At 44.1% G+C, this 20,426-nt stretch overlaps 1 protein-coding gene across 2 annotated transcripts in view; it reads left to right on the top strand.

The window, feature by feature from the left end:
* The window catches only part of elavl4 (ELAV like neuron-specific RNA binding protein 4), a gene marked incomplete at both ends in the record, with an annotated part of 122,434 nt that overhangs the window by 86,000 nt on the left and 16,008 nt on the right, over window positions 1–20,426 (top strand). The window contains 2 exons of one of the 2 annotated variants that reach the window (XM_084444949.1): window positions 1,447–1,550; window positions 14,033–14,186. In XM_084444949.1, coding sequence (XP_084301075.1) covers window positions 1,447–1,550; window positions 14,033–14,186 — 258 coding nt within the window. Of the gene's footprint in view, window positions 1–1,446; window positions 1,551–14,032; window positions 14,226–20,426 lie in introns of both variants that reach the window. The other variant, XM_084444948.1, reaches the window with a different exon arrangement.

Here is a 20,426-nt window from a genome sequence, read left to right as displayed (position 1 = left end):
GCCCGGTCAAAACGTAATTGGAGGAAAATCGGTTGAGATAAGGGGAAGGCCAGCCTGATCTGTGGAGAGAAACATGAACACATGAGATCAGGATAGTCTCGAAAGGCTACCTCATCTCAGCGTAAATCAACTCAGGGTTAAGCCAGATTCATACTCTATGCAAGCTATGCTGATGTGGCTGTGAACGCAGGCTCTATGCAAGTACTTGTGTAGTTACAATTATTTCCATGCCAGACGTTGCTACGCAAAGACGCATCAAACGGAGCTTAAGACATACCTTTTTAATCTTGCATTGATTATGTAGCTTTACCTGTGTTATAATTAAATCTTCTCAATTTTTATTTATTTATTAATTTTGTACTGTTTCGATGTTCTTATGCTTCTCTTTTATCCGTTTGTATCCGTCTTTTGGCCGTTTTATACCATTTACTAATAAACAATGTTTTATGTATCTTTTCTTATTCTGTAAAGCGCTGTGTGCTACATTTACTTGTATGAATATGTGCTATATAAATAAAATTGACTTTGACAGCATGTGTAGCCTTACATAGCTTCTGTAGCTGGCGCTAGCATAGCAGTATGAATCTGCCTTTAGGCTCAGTTTGTTACACCTGCTTTTTGAGACAGGCCCCAAGTGTCAGAGTGGTCTCTGTGGAATGTATACAGACTCATTTGATTATTATTCAATCAATCAATCAATCAATCAATCAATCAATCAATCAAAGCTTTATTTATATAGCGCATTTCATACCCAGAGGCAACACAATGCGCTTTACAGAGAACAAGGGAGGTGGGCAGACATCCCACCCCTACATATTCCAGAGGGAAGCAAAAAAACAGTAATCACCCGGGGGCCAGATAAGTGAGCTGTAAAAATTCTTCCCTGACCCCTCTCAACGAGGCGATCGAGCAAGCTCCAGGAGTATGTTTGTCTACCGGCTAAGAACATTTATAGAGCAATAAATAACATTAAATTACATTTTCAGAGTAAGAGGGGCTAATAACATCATAGGAGAGACATGGCAAACATTGGTGTATGTCTGTGTGTGCATAAATGTGCCTGGGCCCAGATAGAGGCAGGGTCAGGGGTAGGATCGGGGTAGGAAAAGGATACGGACCCGGGTTAGTGTGAGGGGAAGGGGATCTGAGCCCAGGACTGGTGTATGTCAGTGTGTGTGTGAGTGTGCCTGGGTCCAGGTAGAGGCAGGGGTCAGGGGTAGGGTGGGGGTAGGAAGAGGATACGGACCCGGGTTAGGGTGAGGGGAAGGGGGTACTGGGCCCAGGCCTAAGGCCGGAAGTGGACTGTTGTATGTCTGTGTGTGCGTGTGTGTGTGTTAACTAATATGCTACGACATCTGCAGCAGACACATTATTAATGTGTCTGGGTTTAATACTTGCATATTTTTCTTCCCTTCAATTCTTATGTTTCTTTCTCATTGTTTCCAGGGCAGAGTCTGGGCTACGGCTTTGTCAACTACATTGACCCAAAAGATGCGGAGAAAGCCATCAACACGTTAAATGGCCTTCGACTCCAGACCAAAACCATCAAGGTAAGACTCACAGTTCTGTCGGGTACTCAGGTGGGGTATCTCCTGGGCCTTTCTGTGCGGAGTTTGCATGTTCTCCCCGTGTTCATAAGGGTTTCCTCCCAAGAATCCAATACAAAAAACATGCAGAACAATAGATGCTCTTCAGTCCAGTCCCTGACCAGAACTTGGACTGAGCACTTGGACTTGTTCCCCGGGCACCATTGACGAGGCTGCCCACTGCTTCTGGCTGCCCCTGGAGGAAGACAGCTTTGATGGGAAAATGCATTAGAAAAATTCCACTGGTGACCCCTGAAGTTGGATGTGTGTGTGTGTTGTGTGCTGTGTCGCTGCTCACGTGTGTACCTGTGTATGGCACTTGCCATGTGGTAGATTAAATTTCCTTGAGGCCCTGTAACTAGATATATAGATACTTTATTGATCGCCCTAGAGCGGAAATTGGTGTTTCAGCAATGGAAATGACAGCAACGTTGGAAAAGAAAAGAGAACACTAGATGCAGAGTAGTAAGAACAAGTAAGAATAAAAAAGAGGAGGAACAGGGACTTTATACATCCATATGTACACCATGGGTACAGTATAATTTGTATACACCCCCCAAACCTCTAGCCTTGTGAGACCATCCTGATCTAGCTAGCTTACTTTAAGTTTCTCTCCGCAGATCAGTCTGGCCTTCCCCCTATCTCGAACTATTTCAGTCGGTGGGAGTACTGGCCACCCAGTTCTAACAAAACTATTGAGTCTATTTCTGTAATAACTGCACTTACGGTTGTGTTTATTCTACTAATGTTAACTTTATTGCTCATTGCTTTGGGAGACTTGCCACGGGAACCAATCTACGTTCTACTGGGTGGCAGAACAGCAGTCAGAACATAGACCCAGAGTGGCCTGGTCAAAACATAATCTGAGAGAAATCATTTGAGATTGCTGGAAATCCAGACTAATCTGCAGAGAGTCTGGAACAGATCTACAAATGTCAACTCCATAATTCTAAGTTTTCAATCCCTGCATTTCATCTCTAGTGAAAACACACCAAGAAGGAGATTATTTAAACTACCTTCAGTCATAGTTACAACAGTAGAACCTGGAAATTAATTGTTGCTTTCAAATCTTATATAAACAAAATGTAGTATCATCCATCGATCTTAGACCCAACAGTCAAATGGAGTGCAGCGTTCAACAGGACAAACAAATATTGCTGTGGTTTGGTCATCCTGTCTCTTCATTCGTTCCATTACTTCAGTTTGAGGAGAAAAATGAATTGAGTTACTTTTCAGTGTCATAGTGTGTGTGTGATGTATTTTATGAGATCATGCCTGTGGAGCTTGTCCACGTTGTCATAACAACGACCATGAGAAGGAGGTGACAGGCAAGGTCAGTCCTCATCCAATAGCTTCTCCTCAGAGGAAAAGACAGTGTGGTGGCCCATTGCTTTTGGCCCTTGAGATGGTTGGTTTGGTTGCATCTTCTTCAGCATCCTGGTGGTCCCTCGGTGGATCGTCTTCTTCTCCTTGGCCTGGGACGGCCCGGCAATGGCTCGCATGGACCCACAAAGTCCTCTCAGCTACTCTGACAGCCGTCTGCATGGCATCTGGACCTGGTACGGCCCAAGCCATCTGGGAGAGTTCCAGCTCCTCCGTCTGTGGTCGCGATGCATGGTGCATGCAACGATTGGTTGTGCTTGTGTTTGATCTGATCCAGCTATAAGAAACTCAAAATCAGGGTGAGAGAGGAATATCAATGAGGTCTGAGCGTGGCTTACTGACTTCCTCCACTATGGCGACACAGTCATGTGTCTCTCCGCCTTCTGGAGTAGGAAGCAGGGTTGCAGGGTTAAGGACAGTGCATCTTTGAAATGTAACATTTGACATGGTCATCAGTACATTCTGATAATGCAGCAGCCTTGCTGGGTGCAAGTGCGATATCTCTTCCTGTAAAAGAAGAACAGACACAGCATGTGGGACATGGACAAACAGCGTGCGCAGTGCTACTAGGTCTTAAATATAGCCGCCAGTGGTAGCTGCCACTGATCTCAAATAGGACACGAGTCCTCTTAACAACAGAGTCATGTCTTTTGGAGTAATAGGCTACCGGTCTATACCTATCTCCATGTTTCTGTGCCAGAACTGCTGACGTGTAACCTTTCTTTTTCGTTCACAACCAGGTGGAAAGGCTAGTCATAGTCAGGAATACTTAAACAGGGTGCGTTGGACAGTCTCTGTTTAAGCGTCGTTAGAGCCAGTCAGGCTCGTCAGTCCATGTAATTTTGTCAGGGGGAGCTAGCTTCTGTCCATTCGCCCAATCAGACAGTGAGGGTTATGTCTGCAAAATCAGGGATCCAGGCTCTGCAGTAGCCTACAGTCCCAAGCAGTGACATCCTATGTGTCTTGGTTGTGGCGAGTGTAAGAATTACTTTAACACGCCCAGTCCCCAGTCTTACCATCTTTTATTATTACGTGATCAAGGTAATTGACCTGCTCACGCACCAATTGGATTTTGCTCTTAGAAATTCTGTGGCCATTTCCTGAAATAAAACAACACTTTTGTCTCATCAATACATGACTCCTTGTCTTTCTAGCAAGAAGTTGATCATCTATACATTTGAGACCTAAACACATTATGTAAAACAACGAAAGGGTGAAAGCGAAAATTTCCCTGAAGTCAAGGTAAACAGAGATGGGGAAAAAATGCCTTACTCAAACCAAATAACACTAAAATAAATAGCTTCAGTTACAATTCTCAACCCTTCAACAAATATAATTTATCTAAAACTTTTCTCAAGAGAACAATAGGGGTGTTGCAGGTCGAGGTCTCAATTTCAACAACCACATCTCTTTCTAATAAAAAGACGTGGACCTTTGCAATCCCCTCTTCTGCGTTTAAGGACAGAGAGTGTTGGGCACGCTTCGGACGCGATGGTCCCTTGGGTTTGATAACCGCTGGGTTAATATCCTTAAATCTAGTCTAGGTCATACCTATGTCTTACCCACAGTTAGTCGGGCAACTTGGATTTGAGGCGTTTGGCCATGCATCCCACGAACCACAGGTGTCACCCATATGTGAAGCAGGTTACCCCTGTTGTTGGAAAGTCACCTGGTGTGAATATCCAATTCTGGGAGCAGCCTCCATCTCCACCTTCAGTCCCGTGCCTGTCTCCTCTCTTTTAACAAACTTCATATGCGGAACCACTTATGTTTTATCATACAGCTTTCTCTGTGTGCCCGTCAGACGCACAGACAGAGCTTTAGGATTGAGTTTAAATACAACATAATAGATTTCAGTTACTCATCACCCTTGTGGTTAAAACCCGGTCTTCTCAGAAATCATGTGCCAGAGGTACAGTACATATACATAACAGGAGTAAATCATTAAGAACAGCGTGATAAGTTGGAGTGATGTCTGATTCTTTCTTTTTTTTCAATATTCCAAGAATATGTCCGACTAGGCTGTAAAACATGATGTTGTGTGGTGGTGTTACCTTTTGAGGCCGGATGATAGTACCACCATTGGAGTCAAAACACATCTGAAACCCTGTTTGTAAAGCAGATCTCTGCCCATGAGGTTAAAAGAACAATAATTAGAAACAGTGAATTTGTGTGGGAGGTCAACATCATCTAACACAACTTTAATTTGCAGTCCTCTCAAATTACTCGAATACTTGCGGCTCAAACAGGTTCGGCATTCCTCCGTCAGTCCAGGAACGACAGTTGTCTGTAAAAACTCAGGACCAATGAATGTGCACTTGAAATCAGCTATAAACATGAAATCTTTAACAAAATACACAAAACAAATACCATTGGGTTGTTAGACGGTGCTGTATGCAGATTAAGATATTGTCAAATATGAATGATTTTTCCCCCGTCACGTATACCCTCCCTCTCCCTAGATTGCCCTACTGCACTGTCTATCTCTCCCCCATCTAGTCAGGATCCATCTCCCTGTGGAGAACTGACAGAGACACCATGTGGGGGCGCAGATCCCCATTGATTAGGAAAGAGTTCTGCATTTTAGAGTACTGTCTATATGTTCTCTGGAAATGCCCTTTGCGGCCGCAGTGATGACAACGCTCATTAGAAATGTCAAACTTGCTGTTTTGTTGCGAATATCTCTGATTACCTCTGTTCCCCCTTGATTGTTGTCGCTGTCCACCTCTCTGTTGTTGCCCAGGGCGACCGTTGCTGTTGAAGTACCTCAGCTGTGCAGCCTACAGCCTCGCGTCAGACTCCTTCTTCTCCACAGCCTCCCGTTGTCCTTTGATTAGATTAAAACGTTCTGCAAATCTGTAAACACCCACCACCTGCTCTAGGGGTTGGGTTTCCCAGTTCACACAAGAAGTCCGGACTTGGTCACTGAGGGCAGGGAGAGAATTGTTCATTAATTGTTGTTTCAACACAGTTTTGTAGTCATTGGCATTTTTGTTCATGCCAGAGTGGAGAGAAAAGGTTTTCTCAAGGCGTTCATAAAAATAATCAAAAGGCTCATTTGGTTTCTGTTTACAGGAGGAGATCAGGTCCCAGTTAGTTTGCGGAGGGAAACTAGCTTAATTGCCATCACTTGACCAGCGAATGCACGATCGTCAAAAGCCAACTTGTCATCAAAATTACCCTTCAGGTCAGCCCATTTGAGACGGAGTGCAAGTCTCATAACAGCCTCAATTTCCTCTGAATGAAGCCTGTACATCTGAATGGCAGCATTCACATCCCTCTCAAAACTATCAATGTCCTTAGCTGGATCAGGTAATTAGGAAGCAAGCTCCCGAAGCTCATCACAACGGAAAGGTCTGTAGACATCGGCAAAAGGGCTCCACTCAGTGTGACCTGCTTGGTCCTGAGGTGGTTGCGGTACAGGATTCATACATTGGCAAAAGCAGCTTACCTAACACAGTAGACAGCTGCTGTTGGTTAACTGGACCAGCAGATCTAAGAGTATAAAGTGGACGGTCCTCTAATGATTGAGGAGTAGGAGCAGGAGTAGGATCAGGGGGAGTTAGTGAAGGTGAGACCTTGGCTAAGGTGTCATCAGGGGTCACAGAGACAGTCAATGGAGGGGAAGCCCCAGCAGAAAGGGATGTCTTAGGAAAAGTAATAGCCAAATTAGACTGAATTTTATCATCAATAAAAGAGGCCCCTGCGGGAGAATTGTCATGAGAATAATAACCAGGAGGGGGCGATGTATGAGAAATCCAAGGGGTTGAGGGGAAGGGGGCTCTAAAGGGAGTAGCTGTTAAAGGCAAGGGAGCTTGCACCTGAGAGGTGGCAGGCGTAGAGGTGACAGATTCATAATCAGCAGGAGGAGATGTGAATTGTGATGCCTGAGGAGCAGGGGGTGTGGGCTGGAACATGAGGGTTGGGGTAGGGCAGCAGCTGGTTGTACCTGAGGTGCTGGAGTAGGAGGGGGGGGCAGAGCAGGAGCTGGATGAGCGGCGGCCTGCTGAATAGGGCCCGGAGCGGGGGCTGGCTGAGGATGGGGGCCTTGAACCGGGGCTGCAGCGTTCGGATCAGGATACAGCCTACATGTTTCTAGCAGATCATCATTGTCTGATGGAGGAATTCATTTTTAACAAAAACAGCTTTAGCAGTGGCAGAGTTCTTTCTAGCTTCCTTTTTGTTGCGAGCAGTTTCAGCTCTATCAAGAGAATTATTTGCAGCCAAAATGAGCCCAATTTATGGCATTCTTCGGTTTCTTCCCTAGTTTAGTTAACTCAAACCTCTCCAGCTGTCCCTTCACACAAAAAATGTAGGCTATTAAATAGCCTATCCAGCTGTCAACACGGCATGCCCAATACCGGACTACACCTGTCATTTTTAGCAGTGTCAGTAAAATGCATGGGACAATATAAGTCTACTCGTTCAGTTAACGAAGGGCACACAGTTGGACCCGGCGCATCTGGGATATTATTGGACAGATAGCACTCTCGCTTTGTAAAATAATGAAAATCATTATTATAAGTTAAATGATACAAATTTTATAGTATTGCATTCCTATAATGTTATACAACTGTAGATTTGAAGTAAATGCAATCACAAATAATTTTAAATGAACATGTCTTTAACACGAATAGTCGGTAGCCTACGTAAGACTACTGTTCCGTGTTCGTAGTAAGTAAGTAAGTAAGCTTTATTTATATAGCGCTCTTCACAGCACGGATGCACAGAGTGCTTTACAGTAATAAATAAAAATGGCAATACAACACGAGACAAGATTAAAACGACACAGAAGAGATAAAACAACAACATTGCGAGCAGCAAGGCGTTATAGATGGCCGAAGGCCTGCCTGAACATGTGTGTCTTAAGAAGTTTTTTGAACATGAGTTCAGTGGATGGCTCTCTCAGGGCCTGGGGAAGAGCGTTCCAGAGTCTTGGCGCCACCGCCTCAAATGCTCTGTCACCCTGAGTTTTTAGTCTGGTCCGGGGCACCGCCAGGAGACCCTGGTCGGATGACATCAGAGACCGACTCAGAGAGTGAGGGTGTAAAAGTTATCGTATCGTAGATTCTGTTCTTAGTTCCCACATGTGAGAACATTGATGAATGCCAGAATCTTCTTTGAAACGGTGGAAGTTTCAGAAGAAATGCTTCCTAAGAAACTTCGTTGGTGAATGAGGCGCATTATTGTCATGCACCTTACAGACCTAGGCAAATTCCTCATAGGTGCAAACCTGCTTGGCTAAAATAAATCTGATTCTGATTCTCTTATTAGTGTACTTTTCTTAAATGTTGACATTGTTAAGTGGACTGGACACATTTTAAAATTATATATATTCTCAATTCTTGCAGGTGAAAAGAGCATGTGGTACACAGATGCAGTACACAGCACATATAGGAGTTGAGGTGTCAGCTGGAGCACAACATCTATAACATCTTTAAGAGAGTTGCCCAAGATGTAATCCAACAAGTTTCCCTTCTATCAAAGCCATTCAGAAGATACTTGACCAGCATCATCCTAGTCTATGTGTCTATCATGACAGAAATAGTTCCAGTTCCAGGAAGAGCCCCCTCCTACCTCCAGGCCATGGTCAAACCCTACACCCCCTCCCGACCGCTACGCTCTGCTCCCTCGGGGCGACTGGTTGCCCCCGTCACTCCGCATTGTGCCGAAGTGTCCTTGAACAAGACACCGAACCTCAAAATCACTCACGTGTGGCATGGTGGTGCAGTATACAATACTGCCACCTTCTAGAAAGGTCTCCAGGCGTTTGCATGTTCTCTCTGTGTTGGCAAGGGTCTCCACCCAAAGAACCCAATATGAAAAACATGCAGAAGAATAGATGCTCTTCAGTCCGGTCCCTGACCAAGACTGGGACTGATTACTTGGACTTGAATTGGCTATGAACGATGGCTGCCCACTGCTCCTAATTGCCCCTGGAGGAGGACAGCTTGGAAGGGAGAAATGCAGGGAACAATTTCCACCAGCGACACCCAAAAAATTGCATGTGTATGTGCCGTGTTGCCGCTCACTGTGTGCAATGTGTGTCACGTGTGGCCGAATAAAGACACCTAATGTACTATTTATTGGTTGTGTGATAAAGAGATAAGGTTGTTTAAATAAGACAATATTTAAACAATAATATGGGCTTTCAGAAATTATAACTAGCTGGGGATTGGATACATGTTACACTGTCATTAATATAATTTAACAACGGCACATGCTGATCTAACAGATGTTGTCAGTATCGCTTCCTTCCTCCTGCAACTTTCCCACACAGTCATCATACCCAGGTCCTCAGATTTGCTTCACACATGACCACCTGTCATAAAAACCACTACCATTTACGCCACCAAAAAGGTTACTCTTAAAAGGTGCACGTGAATGATATTTTTACTGAGGAGTGAGTTTATCCATTTCAACTCGGTTACACCAACAAAATGCATTCATGGGCGGAGGCCGGTGCTCTCTGAGCACCCTTTCTAGTTCATTATAAAATGCTTTATAATGTGTAATGATATATTTTTTATTAAGCGTTTATTAATATTCATGAGCGCTTATACCTAATTATTACATTATTACAATTCTGTAAGCAGATTATAATGCATTACAAGTATGTTTATAATGCGTTATAGACATGGGCATCATGGAAAGTATTACCGAATATTTTAATGAAAGATTCATCTTTTGTTTTCAACAGCTCCCATGTCATGTGACCCAGTGACTCCAAATCAATACCAGATATGATTACTTCACTGGACAAGTAGGACACACCTCTTTTTATTGGATTTTAGTGCCTGTTCAATTTTATATGAATATGTTCAGGATTTTTTTTTGTAATGTGATGCAGTGAATCCAAATCAATACAGAATTGTATTACTACACTGGAAAAATACAACACATCTCTTCTTATTGGATTTTAGTGCTTCTATTTATTTAAAAAAATAATAATCTAAAGCTCCCACTGTGACCCAGTGACTCCAAATCAATACCATATATTATTACTAGATTGGACAAATAGAACACACTAATGATATTACTATCTATTCTATTTCATATGAATATTTTAATGGAAAATATATATATATATTTTTTCCTTTTTTTCAATAGCTCCCAGTGACTCTAAATGAGTACTGAACTGTAATACTGGTACTACACTAGCCAAATATAAGGCAGAACACATCTATTCTATTGGATTTCAGTGTTAATTCTATTTTATATTCATAAAGAAAATAGAAGAAGCACTGAAATCCAATTTAAAAAAAGAGGTGTGTCGTATTTGTCCTGTGTAGTAATACAATTCATTATTGATTTGGAATCACTGGATCACTATTCTATTATATACTGTATGAATATATGAATGGAAAATTCATATTTTTTTCAGTAGCTCCCATGTCACGTGACTCAAATCAACTCTTATTGTATTACCACACTGACCAAATAGGACAACTCTTTTTATTGTATTTTAGTGCTTCTTCTACATCATGTGACCCATGTGACTTAAAGGACAATGCTCGTTTTTGACAACCTGGACCTTATTTACGACATATAATAAGACGTTTGACTCACTGAGATCACTTTGGTGTAGTTCGGAGGCATGTAGAAGAAATTTAAAATCCAGCGCGAGCCAGTATATCCATGTAATGGCGGTGGTCGGGGCACTTAGAATGCAGTTTCTAAAAATCTATTTTCTGCCGCAAAACGGTTGTTTTCATCAATCTGTCTTTCTGAATCGCTAGTTGTGCTTACATAGATCATAGGCCTGTTGTGGTTTTTCACATGCCTCTGTAATATGATCTTTAGAAACGTCTTTAGACACGAAATAGCTTCCTCACTTGCTCCAGCACGCATGCGCACAGCGTGCTGGAGCAACGATTGCGCGCTGTGCGCATGCATGCTGGAGCAAGTGAGCTAGCGATTCATAAAGACAGATTGATGAAAACAACCGTTTCGCGGCAGAAAATAGATTTTTAGAAACTGCATTCTAAGTGCCCCAACCACCGCCATTACATGGATATACTGGCTCGCGCTGGATTTTAAATTTCTTCTACATGCCTCCGAACTACACCAAAGTAGACCAAACGTCTTATAATATGTCGTAAATAAATGGTAAAATGGTAAATGGACTGCACTTATATAGCGCTTTTCCACCTTAGCGGCACTCAAAGCGCTTTACAATGGCCTCTCATTCACCCATTCACACACCAATGGCGGTAGCTGCCATGCAAGGTGCTAACCTGCTCATTGGGAGCAATTTGGGGTTAGGTGTCTTGCTCAAGGACACTTCGACATGTGGACAGTCGGAGCTGGGATTCGAACCACTGACCCTTCGATCACTGAACGACCCGCTCTACCAACTGAGCTACAGCCGCCCCAGAATAAATAAGTAAATAAGGTCCAGGTTGTCAAAAACGAGCATTGTCCTTTAATCAATACAATCAATCAATACCAGATATTATTACTACAATGGACCAGGGTTCCAGTTATAATCTGAGCTTTGTGGGGGTCTCAAAAATATTTTTTCCCTTTAATTTAACCAGATAAAAGCATTAAATAAGGGATAATGAACAAGGGGCGGGTCTTTGTGCTGTTTAAATGACCAAATTACCTCTGCGAAGGTCATTTAAACAGCACAAAGACCCGCCCCGAGTTCATTATAACGGCCTTACAACAGAAAACATAATTCTGATAACAAAATACATCTATTGCTCATATTAGCTTTGAAAAGTTGATAATTCATGGTTAGAGTTATACAATTTCCATAGCAACCAGGATGTGTTGGTTGATGCCATGTCTTGCAGTTGGAGTCTAGAGGCGGCTTGGCTGGAGGAAGGATTTGACGACCTACATGGACGTCAACCGGGACGTGGGCAAGGCAGCTCTGACCAAGCTGCAAGGGCACCTGTGGTAACTCCCGGAGGAGCTTGTCGCTCTGGTGCTCTTTGACCACCTGGTCACGGTGGAGGAGAAGAGGCAAATCCTCAGCTCACTTCACACCACGGTGGGCGATGATTCAGATGAATCTCCAGCAAAGCGCCCAAAGCTGCCCTGCCAAGCTGTCTCTGTCATCTTCCGCCTGGACTATTGCAACCTGCAACTCCCTCCTTGCTGGGGCACCAGTGTCAGCCCACCCCTGGAACTTGTCCAGAAAGCTGCTGCTCGCCTGGTGTTCAACCACCCCAAATTCTCCCACACAACTTCCCTTCTCCCTTCTCTACATTTGCTCCCAGTTGCAGCTCCCATCCAGTTTAAAACTGGTACAGCCTACAGAGCACCCTCCTACCTCCAGGCCATGGTCAAGGCCCTACCAACCACTACGTTCTACTACCTCAGGGAGACTAGTTGCCCTGTCGCTCCAGGGCCTCTGCGGTTGATCGACATGGTCACGGCTCTTTTCTGTCCTGGCCCCGCAGTGGTGGAATGAACTGCCCACTTATGTCAGGACAGCAGAGTCGCTGCCCATCTTTAACCGCAGGCTCAAAAATCTCCTCTTCAAGAACTACTACCAGGATCCTCCCTCTTAAACAGCTATTGTATTTTAAGTTTGCTTGTCTTCACTTTGCTTTCAGCACTAGATTATGCTCTTAGTCCCTTGTTTAGAAAGGAGATGCACTTTTGAGTTCTGGTGAGTAGTAGTACTTGGCGTACTTGGAATTGAGAAACGGCCCTCGTCTCCTCCATGATGTAGGAAGGAGTCAGGCATGAAGGAGGTCAGCAGAGACACCCATCTGGTGGCCTGGTTCACCTCCATCTTCCTCAGTTCTATCTCAATGACCTGGTCACACACACACACACACACACAAATATCCTCAGGCTGTAGTATCAGAACATCTCTGCTGGTGACTGCTAATCAGCCAGGGCTTTCTGCTGGCTGGTAGTTGGCCACAGTCTCCTACGCAGCCTCCACCCATTTCTCTCCCAGGTCCAGCATCTCACTCGGCTTCACCTCTGTCTCACAAGCATTCTCCTGGATCTCTTCATTCATCTTATTGATGGTCTGCGGAGTGGGACAGTGATAAGGGTCGGACACGATGGCCTTCTCAGCCAGCTTCATTCATCTCTTCCTGCAGCTTCTCTCTCTCGGTGCTCAGTGTCCAGCTCCATGTTCTTATCTCCATCTGTAGCTTCACTTGTTCCGCTGCTAGGGGGTCTGGGCTGGTCTGAGAGAGTGTGAGAAAGAAAGAGAGATACACACACATCAACATAGGAGTTTCAGGTTATCACTGAGATTGCACTTAAAATAAATTCAAACTACAAACAAATATTTGGTTAGAAAATGAACTGTTACCGTGCAATAACTGTAGGCTAGATAGCTTTGAATTAATACAATTAAAGCTAGCTAACTAGGCTAGCTATCTAGCTATTAGCTAAGCTGCTCTAACACTATTCATGTTATAAAATATACTGTACAGAAACAATGGCATTGGATTTGGATGTGTATATGTGAGGGAAAACGTAGTACACAATCATTCTTTACCTGTTTGACGGTATGAGCAACCATTTCAATAGTTTGAGTTTATCATGAAATTGCATCAACAAAACACCACACTGAACAAAGGCAACATGGCTGATGTAACCAATCTTGCTAATCTAGCTCAGTTATTGGGGCTTCTATTGTATTAACGTTATGTTCGGAAAAAATGAAGGCTACAAATGAATACCTACTAAAGGTGTCGTGGTTTAATGGGAAATCAGCAAGCAAGCAAATTATCCCATTTTATTCCAAGCGATTAATGTCGGTTATCCAAGCTCAGAGAATGAAGACTACCCATTGCTTCTGTTTGGGACTTTGAACAGATGCATTGTAACGATTTTACAGACATAATGTGGCATTTTACCATGTACTTTTCGAAGCACTCCGAATGACAGACAGTTAGTAGCCTAGGCTTATAAGAAAAGCAAAACACTATCCCGAAACCGAGGATCAGATAGCCATCAGCTCCTGTTCATAGCTAAAGAAAGACCGTAGAAAAACCAAAGTGAGAAATATATAAATTGACAAATTCAAACCTCTCTCCTCCCCCTCCCACTCTACTCCGCCTCCCTCTCTCCTGCCCACCAAGGTGTCCTATGCACGGCCTAGCTCTGCCTCCATCCGTGATGCCAATCTATATGTGAGCGGCCTGCCCAAGACCATGACCCAGAAGGAGCTGGAGCTGCTGTTCTCCCAGTATGGACGTATCATCACCTCCCGTATCCTGGTGGACCAGGTCACAGGTACTACACACACACACACACACACGCTCACTATGGGGCGTAACTAACACACAGTACCTTCATCGCATACCTGCACTACACTGCATGTAAACGTCACTGTATGAATGAATGAATGAATTAATAATTTTATTTTCGTGTCCGGCCATCACAACACAGCCCATCCCTTACGGAATTATTTAGACACATTTTAAGAAATATAAGGTCAAGGTCAAGGTCAACTTTATTTATAAAGCACTTTTAAAATCAACCGAAGTTGCACCAAATTGTACAATATATAAAATAAACTGAAACAAAAAACAGAATAAAGTGCACATAATCACAGAACAATAAAAGGACAGGACACAAAACAGGACAAGGGATGTAGGCTATCAGGCCTCAAAAGCCAGTGAAAACAAGTGCGTTTTAAGCTGAGACTTAAAGAGCCCTAGGTTCTGTGCGTGTCTAATGTGTGGAGGGAGGCTGTTCCAGAGCTTTGGGCCAGCCACCGCAAAAGCTCGGTCACCCTTGGTCTTAAGTCTTGATCTAGGGACTGTTAAAAGAGTCTCGGAGGAGGACCTCAGGGTTCTAGATGTCGCCCGAACTTGAATCAGTTCAGCCAGATAGTGGGGGGCCAAACCATGTAGAGCCTTAAAAATAAACATTAAGATTTTAAAATCAATCTTGAAGCGAACAGGAAGCCAGTGGAGGGAGGCCAGCACCGGTGTGATGTGGTCCCGCTTCTTGGTTCCAGTCAGGAGGCGTGCAGCAGCATTCTGGACCAATTGCAGGCGCCTCAGTGACCGCTGGTCAAGGCCCACATACAAGGCATTACAGTAGTCCAATCTTGAAGAAATAAAAGCATGGATGACTGTCTCCAGGTCCTTAAGAGAGAGGTACGGTTTCAGTTTGGATAAGAGCCTCAGCTGGAAAAAAGAGCCTTTAACCACAGAGCCAATTTGTCGCTCAAAATTAAAACCAGTATCAAAAGTGACACCAAGACTTTTAATAAAAGAGCGATTCTAGGCAGCGAGGGGCCCTAGATTGCTAACATGACTGTCTTTATGACTAAACAAAATAACCTCGGTCTTCCCATCATTCAGACTAAGGAAGTTTAAGTCCATCCAGGTCTTGATGTCATTTAGCGCAGATGTTACAGGCTTAAAGGAATCCTTACAGTTCAATTTCAGGGGGAGGTACAGTTGGACATCGTCAGCATAGCAGTGGAAAGACACATTGTGTTTCCGTAGAATGGAACCCAGGCGCAGCATATATAAAGAAAATAATAAAGGGCCTAAGATGGATCCTTGGGGGACACCGCAGGTGAGGGGGGCCACACTAGAGGAGAACTCACCCAGATGGACAGAGAAGCTCCTATCAGTCAGGTAAGACTGTAGGAACATGAGAGCAGCACCTTTAATGCCAGCACACTGTTCAACGCGGTAAGAAGGGTCTTGTGGTCCACAGTGTCAAAGGCCGCGGTCAGATCTAGTGTAACCAGGATAGCAGCACACCCAGAGTCGACAGTAAGAATAATATCATTAAAAATCCTTAAGAGAGCCGTTTCAGTGCTATGAGCAATTCTAAAACCAGACTGGAACTTCTCATACACATCATTCATCGCTATAACCTAATAATACAGTCATGCTGACACAAAATAAAAAGTGCATGATATCAAACAAGGAAGAAGATCAAAGATAAATAAATAAATTACAAATGTAAACACATTACAGAACAAAGACAAACAAACAGAACAAAGACAAACAAATAGATCAACCAACGACAAACGTTGAATAGCCTACGTTGTGCAAGCGGTTGGGCAAAGAAAATTTAAATGAGAGGGCAAGAAATAAAGAGGGGGGGGAGCAAAAGAGAGAGAGCAAAAGAGAGAGCAACCCAATTGGACATTAATATGGGTGTGTAGTCTTTCCTACGTGTGCGTAAGTAAAGTGTTTCCTTCTGTATGTAAACGTGTACTATGGCTATTTCCTTCAATTCAGTTGCTTGACTGTTTATGTTGATAGTCAACTTGTGTAATTGTATAATTATTAAAAAGAAACTAGTTTAGTTGAACACATTGTGAGTCTGAGTAATGTTATTCTGCTAAAAAATATGATTAGCCTTTGCCTCCTAGCACTAGATCGAAAAGTTTATTAGTCCGGGAGCAATGGTGCTGAACCCGCTTTTGTCAGGTAAAGTTTTTTTCTCTGCTGATTCTTGTAGCTTGGGGGTACCTCTTCAAAATACAGGAGGGTGCCCAGTGACATCCCTTGAGCATTTTCAGATATTAACCCCTTTATGCCCCAAATCCCAGAAAAATAAGGATTTCATAAATTTCATGCAAAATGCTCAAATCAAATGCATCAGATTTGCGTTCTCCAATGTTTATTCATAAAGTCATGTACAATGTGTTTGATTCCAAGTGAATGAATATTAGCCCCTTTAGGTTATACCAGCAAAACACACTTTTGATTTAATAAATAAATAAAAAGTGATAAAAGTGCATATCCGAAGAAGAGGTCAGCTTCCTCCTACACCTGCTCTGTTGGAGATAAGGGGGCAGAAGCAACCGGGTGAAGGTGCTGTAACATTGTAACATAACATAACAACAAAACTGTATAACACAAGGCAAACAGGTGTTATTTTAAGCTGACCACATAAGGTTTTTGCACTTTCCTGTCCTGTCCTGCACCCTGTCCTATGTCGTCTTCATCAGCGTATGCAATTACCCTAGTCAAATTCCTAGTATGTGTAAACCATATAAATGGATAATGAATAAACAGACTTTGAATCTTGAATAATAGGAATATACATGGATAGGAACCTACATGGTTACTTTCTCACCTGAAAACTTAATAAAGTGACATATTAACAGTCGTAGAGGCAATGATTTGATTGGCTGCCTGGGCCAGTGAGCGACTCCGCGTCTTCAGCTGAAAAGTTGAGAATATTTTAACTTTAAACGCGCATCTAAACCAGGCCAGGTCCAGCCTGGCTTATGTGCACGACTGGCTTGTTTCTGTTCAGGACTGGTAGGATGGAATCTAGTCATGCCACTGAAATAGCTGTGAATTGGAATTACATGAAATTCAGTCGAGATCACTTTAGTCAAAATTGACCCATTTATTTTGCATGCAGCAAATACAGCATATGGAATTTTGCCGGTGTCCTCTGTTCGGGGGGCCCCCTGCCTTCCACTGCATAGTGGAAAGCACGATAGTAGGGGGGAGCGATAATTTAGATGTTCCCCCCCTCTGGGCCGGAAGAGGGAATGGCATCGATTTAGCCCCCTGGGAAGTCGCTCGGAGGTAACTCAGCCCACTAAGACCTTCAAAGAGAGCCACAGGGGGACTGCTGTACATTATAGTCCCTGACCTCCACGGGCCGACGCTTTGTGGAGTTCCGAAGGGATACAGCTTAAAGCCTCTGCCTCCATGGCGACCGGAGGGACCGCTAAGATGGCCCTTTGGAGATGTTTCGGCCCACGATCACCATGGAGAGCCACTACTATTCCACTAGCCGACGCATAGTGGAATACCAGAAGAATGCAGCAATACCCCCGGAACAGAGAGCAATTATGACAACAGAGATGACATCGACAGAACACAGGCGGAGCAGGGGAGGAGGTGGGGCGAGCACACAGATAGCAAGCGATCAGCAGTAATTGCAAGAGCGAACAATAACATGTTTTGACAGCTTAAATACATGCACTCTAGCGTGCTGGACCAATGCTCTGACAGTTGACAGTCAGCTGGTAGGTTGCGTCATTGCGGGGTGTGACTGATTAGCCGCTGCCGACGAGCCCGGAGTTGACGTCCGTGCCTCGCCTGAAGTTGCGTCGGGGACTTCATTAATGGCTGATAAATTAAGATCTTGTCGCCTGGACACATCAGTTCCAAAACGTAAACAACAGTGTTTGTTTAGCTACATATAGACTAGAGGAGTTTCGCTCCGCATAGACGGTAATCTCTGAGAATGTCCCGTGTGGGAGTCCAATGCTCTGACCACTACTCTACTTGTGGAATGTAGGTAAGGGATAAAAAGGTTAGAGTGAAAGGATGAACATGTGGAGGTTTGGGGTATAGTCCCATAAAGTCATCCCCACCGGGTCTTGAACCTCGGTCTCACGGGTGGGAGTCCAATGCTCTGATCACTACTCTACTTGTGCAGTGGAGATTGGCAGATTGGTTTTGGTGTCCTTCTTCCAGTCCCTAGTGTGGGTTGGGGTTAGAATAATGGGATAATAATAATTGGGACAGGATCTGACCTATAAGGCAAGGGGTAAAGGTTGATTTTGGTGTGCTGGGACTACTGCCTCTTGTGGTGCCAACAGAGAGGTACAGGCCAACATGGTCGGGAGTAACGGAGTAAGGGAGGGAGGGAGTGATAACCCCACAAACACTATACTAGCTGCGGGGCTAGCCAGCCACGCACAAAAACAGTTAAAAAAAACAACAACAAAAAAAGTGTCTGGCAGCACAAGAGAGCAGCACACACCGCCAGGTGCGCTGTACTACAGGAAAACAATGGTTTTGCTGGTAACGCATTTCTCGGTGTGATCAGTCCCACACACACACACACACACGTACACATACCCTGAGCCAAGCACGCAGATGGTTTTAAGTCTTCGTTGACAAAGCCTAGCACAGAGCTCCAGTGCTCTTCAAAGGCCTCTGTTTCCTTTTCAAATACCATCTGTGTCCAGAAACACTGGCCCTGTCACACACACACACACACTGGCCCTGTCACACACACACACAAACACACACACTGGCCCTGTCACACACACACAAACACACACACTGGCCCTGTCACACACACACAAACACACACACTGGCCCTACATGAGAAGGACATTTCTATTTTCCTGTCACACACACACAAACACACACACTGTTTTGTCTGATGTGTTTAATGTGCATGTTTGCATGCTCCGAACTTAAGACAGAGAAACTGGGAAAGGGGAAAGAGGAGAAATGTATTTGGAGTGTGTATGTGCATGGGTGTGTGTGTGTGTATGTGTGTGTGTGTCTGTTTGTATGTGCATATAGGTCTGTGTGCACATGTTAAAGTCGCACTGAAATGAAAAAAGCATTCTGTCCCATTTTGGTTCACATAATTGGTCATAGTGTTCACCTATTCAACGATGTATGCCAAAAGAATTACAAAATTCTACTTTTGTTGTAATCTTGTATCAAAGTATATAATTTCTTACTTCCTGGAAAACGGTAGGTCACGTGCAGTGACGACAACAGGTACCTTAGATTTTAGGCCAATAATCTCACGACATCCACCCGTCAATCAACGCTATCCTTCTATCAAATCTGTCCAAAGTTCTTAAAACCCGTCCACTTGTCAATGTTCCAATCAAATTCCTCTAAACCTATGTCCTACCCTCATAGCTTGTTTGCATCGGAAATACGTCAAACTACGGAAGTTAGATAATCTCAAACGTCCGTTTCTGTGCGACTTTAAAGATTGTAGGTTTAGAGAGGCGGCTTTCATCAGCCAGAGAACCAGGTTCTCACATCCCTCCGGCGTTTTTCACCACCTCAATGTTTGAGAAGAGGAGAGGTGGGGAGAGGAGAGGAGGGGAGGAAAGAGGAGAAGAGAAGATGGGTAAGAAGAGATGAGGACAGGAGGGGATGAGAACATGAAGAGTAGAGAGAGGATGGGCAAGGAGAGGAAGGACTGCAAAGGAGAGGAGGAGGAGGAGAGGAGAGGCAAGCCAGCAGTGAGCAGAGCTCCTCAGCAGCAGTAGCTTCATTATCGCTCCTCTCTGGTTAATAAAACAGACACTGTCCCTGGCCAACATCCTCCCTGGCTGAAGTGTGTTAGCCAGAGATAAGGTAGAGAGTTACATAAGTGTGTGTGTGTGTGTGTGTGTGAAGACTGAGGAAGAGACAACAGTAGGGCTATAGTAATGTCCAGAGTTACAGTTATGCTGTGTTCACACCGGGCGCAAATTTTTCGCGCGGCGAGTTTACATAGAAAGTCAATACAATTTGCAATACAAGTTTAATTTTTTGAACTTTTTGCGGCGGATTCGTGCAGCGACCCACCCGCGGCGAGATTGGGCGAACTGGGCGGCGCGAATTTTCTCGCCGTGCCCGGTGTGAACGCAGCATTACTCTTTGATTCTTTTGGTGGGATTTGTCTACAGCTTCAGTGTTGATGTCCACAGACGTAGCAGAGTCAGGTGTAACAGTGAGAATGTGTCTATGTGTGACTGTGGAATAACGTGACTATGTGAATAGCACATGA

The sequence above is a fragment of the Borostomias antarcticus genome, assembly GCF_949987555.1.
Source record: "Borostomias antarcticus genome assembly, chromosome: 10".
NCBI lineage: Eukaryota > Metazoa > Chordata > Actinopteri > Stomiiformes > Stomiidae > Borostomias > Borostomias antarcticus.
Note: the sequence above shows the minus strand (reverse complement) of the source record. Positions and strands in the feature narration are given on the sequence as shown.